At 39.7% G+C, this 9,480-nt stretch overlaps 1 protein-coding gene across 1 annotated transcript; it reads right to left on the bottom strand.

The window, feature by feature from the left end:
• Window positions 1-3,845: 3,845 nt before the first annotated feature.
• Window positions 3,846-4,229, bottom strand: LOC129677443 (actin-related protein 2/3 complex subunit 5-like). Its single transcript, XM_055608051.1, has one exon. It carries the CDS (start codon window positions 4,227-4,229, stop codon window positions 3,846-3,848), a length of 384 nt encoding a protein of 127 aa, XP_055464026.1.
• Between the last annotated feature and the right edge of the window lie 5,251 nt (window positions 4,230-9,480).

Here is a 9,480-nt window from a genome sequence, read left to right as displayed (position 1 = left end):
CATTAAATTATTTAATTTTTAGGGCTGGAGAAATGGCTCATTCTTAATATTTTCAAAAATCATTTAAATTCTTTATATCCTATGGTGTTTGAATAGATAAAAATTGAGTATGAATCAGTGCTTATAAAAATAAAGTACCAAACTGGTATGTTCCCTTTCTGAAAGTATCTAATTGCCTCTTCAAGTTTTCTATTAAGATGTGTATTCAACAGTCAGTTCTCTTATATTAAACATGCTTTAAAATTCTCTTACAGATAAGATGAAAGGAATAAATATCCTTTGACATCTAGAATCTACATTTTCAGTTTTTAAGTTATGATTCAAACTAGCAGAGTCTTAAAAATTTTTTTGAGTCTTATAATTTAATTTCACTACATGATAGGCTTGTTTGGAAAGATTGCTTCCAATTCCAGGCATACCTGCCTACAGATAGAGGTATTTGTACACAAAAGCAGAAGACTTAGAGGGTTCTCTAAAAGGCTCCACCCAAAAGGGGATCAAAGCAGATGCTGAGACTCACAGCCAAACTTTGGGCAGAGCTCAAGCAGTCTCATGGAAGAAGAGGGTATGGGGATAGAAAGACCTGGAGGGGCAGGAACCCCACAAGGAGACAAACAAAGCTAAAATATTTGAGCTCAGGGGTTCCTGCAGAGACTATACATAAAGAGTACCTAGACCCCTTCCTCAGATGTAGCCAATTGGCAGTCCAGTCTCCATGTTTATTGCCTAGTAAGGGAAGCAGGAGCTGCCTCTGTCATGTACTCGGTTGCCTGCTCTTTTATCACTCACTGTTGGTTATGTGGCCTTACCAGGCCAGAGAGGAAGAGGATCCAGGAATTCCTGATGAGACTTGACAAGCTATGGGCAGATGACAAAAGGGGAGAACTCCCCCTTTCAGTGGACAAGGGTAAGGGGATAGTGTGAAAGAGGATGGGAGGGAGGGATTGGGAAGAGTTGAGGGAGGGCGCTTCACTTGGGATATATAATGAATACATTGTGAAAAATGGTTTTTTGGGATGTGTAAAAATAAATAAATAAATGAAATGGAAAAAGAAAGCAAAAGACTTATGAATTCTCAAGATGAATTTTCTTAAGGAGGAGAAAACTTAAAACATTTCCACTAAAATCAACTCATAGGTGTCCACTCTCATGACTCATATTCAGTGCTTCATGTTTTAGCTAATACAATATGACAGAGAAATAAAATGGATATGGCAACAGATGGTTTTCAATTTTTCTTATTATTCAATTTACATCCTTGTGGTAGCCCCTCCTAGTCCCACCACCCCTCTCTCCCTTTCCCTCCCCCTCTCCTCCTCAGAAAAGGGGAACTTCCTTTCCAATCTACCCCAGATCCTCAAGTTGCATCAGGACTCAGCATGTCTCCTTCCCCTGGAGCCTGGCAAGTCAGTCTCACCAGGAGAAATTGATCAAAATCCTGGCAAGTGATTTCTTTTCCAATGCAGTCACTACTTCCCTTTTTAGAGGACCCACATGAAGCCTAAGCTGTCCATCTGCTACTTCTGTGTAAGGGGCCCAGACCCAGTTCATGCATGGTTCTTGGTTGATGTTTCAATCTCAGTAAGCCTTTCTGGGCCCTGGTTAGTTGGCTCTGTTGGTCTTCTTGTGAAGTTCCTTTCACCTCCAGATCTTTTTCTCTTTCTCTTTTTTTCACTGTTTGGCTGTGAATATCAGCATCTGTTTTCAGGTAGAATCCCTCAGAAGACAAGGCTGTCAGGCTACTGTCTGTAAGTTTTGGAGAGTATCCTGTATAGGGTCAAGGGTTGGCACTCTCCCATAGGGTGGGTTTTTGGTTAAGCCAAACATTGTTTAGGCATTCCTTCAATCTCTGCTCTATCTTGTAGACAAGGTAACTTTTAAGTTGAAGTTTTTATAGGTGGGTTGGTGTTCCTTTCTCTCTGCTAGGAAACTAGGCTAGTTAGAGGGTGTTCTCTTCAGTTTCTATGGCCTCTGCTATTAGGAGTCTCTGCTTGAGTCCCCCTCAAATCCTCCCAGGAACCTACCTTGACTTAGGTCCCCAGCTTGTTACAGAGATAATCCCACCCTCAGTTTCTCTTTTCCTTTTTCTCTACAGTCTTTCTGTCTTCTTGCCCTAGCTTTCCCCAGGTCTGATCTCCATCCTCTTAACTCTGTTTCCCCTCTCCTACCTTGTTCCTCTTATTAGCCATCACCTCTGTCTATTCTTGCTCCTCTTTCATGTGAGATTTATGCACCCTCCCTTGGATCCTCTATGTTACTTATCTTCTTTGGTTTTGTGCCTCATGGTATGCTTATCCTGTAATATCAGGCTAAATTCCACTTATAAGTGAGTATATACCAAGTGTGTCTTTCTTGATCTGGGTTACCTCACTCAGGATGATCTTTTCTAGTTTCATCCATTTGCATGCAAATTTCATTAATCCTTTGTTTTCAATAGAGGAGTGGTATTCCATTGTATAAATGTGGCAGTTTAGTTGTCCATTCTTTGGTTGAGGGGCACCTAGGTTGTTTCCAGATTCTGGCAATTGTGAGTAAATCTTCTATGAACATAGTTCATAGAAGTGTATCTGTTGAATGGTCTATCGTCTTTTGGATAGATACCCAGGAGAGGTGTAGCTGGATATTCCCAAATCTGAGAAAGTGCCAGGTCGTTTTCCAAAGTGGTTGTACAAATTTACACTCCTACCAGCAATGGAGGAGTGTTCCCCTTTCTCCACACCCTGGCCAGCATGTGCTGCCCTTTGGAATTTTGATCTTAGCCATTTTGACTTGTGTGAGCTGTAATCTCAGAGTCTCTTGATTTGCATTTCCCTGATGAATAAGGATGTTGATCGCTTCTTTAAGCGTTTCTTGGCCATTTGAGATTCCTCTGTCTAGTTCTGTGTCCTATTTGCTTATTATTTTTTCATTTCTTGAGTTCATTATATATTTTGGATATTAACCCTTTGTCAGATATAGGATTGGTGAAGATCTTTTTCTAATCAGTACACTTATTTTGTTCTATTGGCAGTTTCCTTTTTTTCCTTTTTAAAATAATTATTATTTATTATAATTTATTCAGTTTGTATCCTGGCTGTCGCCCCCACCCTCGTCTCCTCTCAATCCCCTTTTCTTACAGAAAGTTTTCAGTTTCAAGAAGAACAATTTGTTAGAATTGTCATTTTCTAGGTCTGTAAAGAACTGTGTAGGTATTTTGATGGGGACTGCATTGAATGTGTAGATCTCATTGGGTATGGATGGCAACTTTTACTATGTTAATCCTACTGATCTACAATTATGGGCATCTTTCTATCTTCTGATATCTTCTTCAATTTTAGAGACTTGAAGTTCTTGTCATACAGGGCTTTTATTTGCTTGATCAGAGTTAAACCAAGACACTTTCTATTATTTGTGGCTTTTATGAAGGGTATAGTTTCCCTAATTTCTCTCTCAGCACGTTTGTCGTTTGTATACAGGAGGGCTACTGTTTTTTTATTATTATTATTATTATTAATCTTGTATCTAGCCACTCTGCTAAAGCTTTTTATCAGCTTTAGGAGTTCTCTGGTGGAATTTTTGGGTTTGCCTACATACACTATCATATCATCTGCAAATAGCAATACTTTGACTTCTTCAATTTGTAACCCCTTGTTCTCTTTTAATTGTCTTATTACTCTAGCTAGAAGCAGGAAGGCAAAGTTGAGAGAAGTAGATGCTACCCACAGGGCAGCAGTGCTGTTTGGTTGTTTTGGTCTTTGTACCAGCAACTCCCACTCCTGTGAATGACATCCAGTTTCAGCTGCACTACACAGTTTTTCTTGCAGTCAAAACATGAACGTTGGACCCAGCCAACAGCAAATGCCTTTTCATGCCACTGTAGTAACAGCACTGCTGTTGCCAGTAGGGCTCTCAAAACCTTTGTAAATATATTTCATTAAGAGGTCCATATCATTCTTATCCAGAGACTGAACAGGTTTTTCAGTATCATTAGCTTTAAAAGAGATGAGCACCTTCAAGACAATGCTGCTTACCTGGTCCTTCACTGCCTTACTCTTTGTGTTGATAGGGGGGTGTTTCAGAGCAGCCTGGAGAGCAGTTATGTTTCCATGCCGCAGGCATGAATCCAACTCACCCTCATCAGGCCTGGCCTGGCCATTGCCATAGCCCTCCTTGTCCACAAACTTGTTCTCATGATATTTATCTAAGTCTACCTTCCGGAAGTAGGACAATGACACCATGTTCTTAGACATCCTGGATCATGACTGGACCTTGGCCTCCCCTCAGCAGTGCCTCTGCCTGAGGGAGCCTGTGACCATAGTTTTAATAGTCATCTTCACAAGCTCTGCAATCATTTAGGAGACAAGCCTCCAGGCACACATGTAAGGAATTTTCTTGATTAGGCTAACCACTAGGAACATCAGTGAGGGTTCCTCTTGAATAATTTTATTAATGTGGGAAACTCCATAAGAAATATGGGAGTTATTCTTTTGGCTTGTGCCATGAACTCTGTAAAAATGAGAAAGATAGCAAAGCACAGATATTCGTTGATCTTCTTCCAGATTATGGATACAATGAAAGCAGCTGCCTCAACCTCCTGCTGTCATAGGCACCAACCATGACAGACTAACACACTGAACTGTCTAACCCAACCTCCTTTTCCTTCATTAAATCACGGTGTCAAGAATGCTATTGCAGCAAAGAATAGCATGACTGATACAAAAATTCGTATAAGGAGTGCTGCTATAGTTTTAATAAACACAATCATAGGAATTTAGGCCTCAGAACTGATTTGGGGCTTTATGGTCAGAATTTGGTTCATTAGGCTAGAAAAGGCCTAGCATGCCAGAGATAGTGTTTCATGGGCTACTTAGGAAAGAGCTTAGAAAATAACATTCCTCAGAAACTTTAGACAATTAAAGCTTTCATCAAGAGATCAATTAATGAAGGACTCGAGCAGAAAATACACCAGGATTCATTTGCATGGTATTTGGCTGAAGACTCTGCTTTCACTTTACCTCTCCTGTAAGAAATTGGTTGCAGGTAATTCTTTAATTTATTTGGTGAGAAGAAACTTTAAGACAATAGAATATTTAATGTATGGTTTGTCTATTTTTTATTGCACATGGCCAGGTTCACAAGGAAAGGGAACAGCAATGTAGGCAGAAATATGTAAAAGAAAAACAACAAGCAACAACAAAATAGTGGTTTTTATGGTGGAAAGAATTACAGCAATTTAACTTTAGAAAAATCACCTGTGTGTTGAAAAAAAAGGCATCATTTCTCAAAAAGAAACACTTTATGCTGCACTGTTATAATAGCAAGTGTGATCCAAGGACAAAGCCAAACCAGTCAAAAGGTCTGTCTTGTGACATGTGACCTTATACAAAAGGATAAAAATATTAACTGAGAATGAAGCAGAAAGAAAAGTAGGAGGAATTCACTACTTGGAATCAACTACCTAGGAAACGAGTTCCCTAGGATTATTTTACAGAAGACCTCAAACCTCAGTGTCAGGCTTCATTGCCATCTCCAGCTGGAGAAAAAGTTGGCAGCATTGTCTTTGTGGGATTTGTTTGGTGGAAATGAAAGATATACAATTGTGGGAAAGGGTTGTAAAGTCAGTGCATCATTTTGCAGAGAAACTGAGGTTAAACCATGAATGTCATGGCTGGAGTCCCTGAAAAGATTCACAGAAGATGGCTGCTTGAAGTTGTGAATGGGAAGTCTAAGATGAAGTGGAGACCCAGGAGTGTTTTAATGCCAGAGTCATAGGATATTCTGTAAATATTTGCCTTCAGAGATTGCATCCAACTCATGGGCAAGACTGTCATTGGCAGCAGAAGTGAAGAGTACAGGAGCATATGATGCATCATGTGCTCCAGATGCTAGAGCACATGGAGCCACAGGGTTCGGTGTTTGCTCTGCTGAGCTCTCATTGTTCATTTTTATTTTATTTTATTTTATTTTATTTTATTTTATTTTATTTTATTTTATTTTATTTTATTTTATTTTATTTTATTTTATTTTATTTTAATATTAGTTACAGTTTGTTAACTTTGAATCCCTGCTGTATCCCACTCCCTATTTCCCTCCTAATCCCACCCTCCCTCCTTCATCTCCTTCCTGTCCCTTTCTAAGTCCACTGATAGGGAGGCTTTCCTCCCCTTTCATCTGATCCTGATTTATCAGGTATCTTCAGGACTGGCTGCAAAGTCCTCCTATGGGGAATAGCAGGGCTGCTACTCCCTGGGGGGGGAGGTCAAAGAGCCCGTCATTGAGTTCATGTCAGAACCAGTCCCTGTTCCCCTTAATACGTTATCCATTTGGATACTGAGCTACCATGGACTACATCTGAGCAGAGGTTGTAGGTTATATCCATACATGGTCCTTGGTTGGAGAAACAGTCTCATAAAAGACCCCAGATATAGTTGGTCCTTGTGGAGCTCCTGTCCTCTCCAGGTCATATTAACTCCCCCTCCTTTCTTGTGATTCCCTGAACTCTGCTGAAGGTTTGGTTATGAGTCTTACTATTGTCCTAGCCATCAGAGAGATACAAATAAAAACAACCCTGACATTTCACCTGACACCCATCAGAATGGTTAAGATCAAAAATCAAGTGACAACACATGCTGGAGAGGTTGTGGAGAAAGGGGAACCCTCTCTTCCATTGCTGGTGGGAATGCAAACTAGTACAACCACTTTGGAAATCAATCTGGCACTTTCTCAGACAATTAGGAATAGCACTTCCTCAAGATCCAGCCATACCACTCCTAGGCATATATCCAAAAGATGCCCAAGTATGCAACAAGGACATTTGCTCACCCATGTTTGTAGCAGCTTTATTTATAATAGCCAGAACCTGGAAATAACACAGATGTCTCTCAGTTGAGGAATGGATACAGAAATTGTGGTAATTTTACACAATGGAATACTACACAGCAATTAAAAACGAGGAAATAATGAAATTTGCAGGCAAATGGTGGGACCTAGAAACTATCATCCTGAGTGAGGTATCCCAAAAGCAGAAAGACACACTTATATAGACCTATAAGATAGGATAAACATACTGAAATCTATACACCTAAAGAAGAAAAACAAAAAGAGGACCCAGGGTAGGATGATCAATCCTCACTTAGAAAGATAAATGGAATGGACATTGGATGTAAGAGAAAACAAGTAACAGGACAGGAGCTTACCACAGAGGGGCTCTGAGAGACTCTACCTAGCAGTGTATCAAAGCTCTCACTGTTCTTATTCCTGTCATTCCTTTCTTCTTATTATTTTGATATCAGACAATCCTTCTGGAATAGGAATGATTATGTCATAGTGCATTTTAATTTTACAGAAGATCAAAGTAAGACTCCTTAGAGCATTCCTTTCTACTGGCTACTGTTCATTGTTCCCAAAGTGCCATATTTTCTTATGGAGGAGAAAAATCATGAATTGTCTGATATATCTCTGGAACTGTCTGGTAAAATCTGTCCACTGATGCAATAGTGACACAGCAGTTTGTGGGATAACCAGTCACTTTCAGATCTGATTGGAGACATTCTCAGATACACACAGCTGATACTTTAAACTTTAGTAAAAGGCTGTAGCTAGTGAGGTCACAGACTTCAGTGGAGAATTTTTTTTGTTTTTTGTTTTGTATTTTTTCTTCTTATTATTATTGCTAAGTAGGAATGGTGTCAAATTGCCTCTTAAGTATTTTTTTTTCTCCAGAAGGCATTTAAACTCTCAGGTATGAACAGAGAAGCTTTTTTAAAAGAAATGAACAGAGGTTAATGCAGAGACATTTAATTGTTGGAAATACTGAAAATAAATGTTTCTTAGTGGGACAGCTGCAAAGACCAGGAAGTATCTCAAAATAGAAGACAGAATATAACATAAAATATGGAAAATGGGGAAGTGTTATGAAACATTGTCTGTTGAATATTCTGGTCATTGAAACATGAAATAACATCAAGTGTGGATATATATAAAAAAAAAAAAGAAAAGAAAAGAAAAGAAAAGGACTAGCATTAGACCTGGACCTTCAACAATGTATTATGGCTATAGGATGGTTTCATGAGGTCTTAACCCTTTTTAAGAAGCTATTGTCTTTTATCTCTGAGTAATATTCCATTGGGTAGATGTACCACAATTTCTGCATCCATTCCTCAGTTGAGGAATGGGCTGTTTCCAGGTTCTGGCTATTACAAATAAAGCTGCTACAAACATGGTTGAGCAAATGTTCTTATTGTATACTTGAACATCTTTTGGATATATGCCTAGCAGTGGTATAGCTGGATCTTGAGGAATCACTATTCCTAGTTGTCTGAGAAAGCACCAGATTGATTTCCAAAGTGGTTGCATAAGTTTACATTCCCACCAGCAGTAGTGGAGTTTTCCCCTTTCTCTACATCTTCTCCAGTGTATTCATCTTAGCCATTCTGATGGGTGTAAGGTGAAATCTCTGGGTCGTTTTGATTTGCATTTCCCTGATGACTAAAGACGTTGAACAAATAAAACATGAAATTTGCAGGTAAATAGTGGGAACTGGTAAAGATCATCCTGACTGAGGTATCCCAGAAGCAGAAAGACACACAGGGTATATACTCACTTATAAGTGTATACTAGACATATAATATAGGATAAACAAACTAAAATGTGTACACCTAAAGAAGGTAGTCAGGAAGGAGGACTCTGGCTAAGATGCTCAATCCCCATTCAGAAAGGCAAAGAGGATGGACTTAGGAGGCTGGAGAAAACAGGGAACAGGACAGGAGCCTGCCACAGAGGGCCTCTGAAAGGCTCTACCCTGCAGGGTCTTGAGGCAGATGTTGAGACTCATAGCCAAACTTTGGACAAAGTATAGGGAATCTTATGAAAGAAGTCGATATAGTAAGACTTAGAGAGGGCAGGAGCTCCACAAGAACAGCAACAGATCCTAAAATTCTGGGCACAGCAGTCTTTTCTGATACTCCAGCCAAGGACTACTCATGGAGATGGCCTGGAACCCCTGCATAGAGCTAGCCAATGACACTATCCAAGTGGTCTCCATAGTAATGGGGACAGAAACTGTCTCTGACATAAACTAATTGGCCTGCTCTTTGATCACCTCCCCCTGATGGGGGACCAGCCTTACTAGGCCACAGAAGAAGATAATGCAGCCACTCCTGATGAGACCTGATAGACTAAGGTCACAGGGAAAGGGAGGAGGACCTCCCTTTTCAGTGGACTGGGAAAGGGACAAGGGTGGGAAGTGGGAGGGTGGGATTGAGGGGGAGGAGTGAGTGAGATACAGGGGGATACAAAGTGAATAAACTGAAATTAATAAAGTTAAAAATAATTTAAAAAGGAAGCTATTGCCAAATAAAGGTGGAAAGAAGTATCTTTTTTTTTCAGGTATGTATGGCTTAAGTGAGTTCTTCATGGTCTAGTAATTAACCACATATTTTTGCTCATATAGACAACTCTAATTAAATTCATCAGCTAAAACACAAAGACATGAATATAAGA

The sequence above is a fragment of the Psammomys obesus genome, unplaced genomic scaffold, assembly GCF_907164565.1.
Source record: "Psammomys obesus unplaced genomic scaffold, mPsaObe1.curated_primary_1811, whole genome shotgun sequence".
In the NCBI taxonomy this organism is placed as follows: Eukaryota; Metazoa; Chordata; class Mammalia; order Rodentia; family Muridae; genus Psammomys; species Psammomys obesus.
This window is presented reverse-complemented; position numbering and strand designations above follow the sequence as displayed.

Excerpts from the sequence above, each read along its gene's own strand:
- LOC129677443 (XM_055608051.1), bottom strand. The coding sequence starts at position 4,229 with ATGTCTAAGAACATGGTGTCATTGTCCTACTTCCGGAAGGTAGACTTA.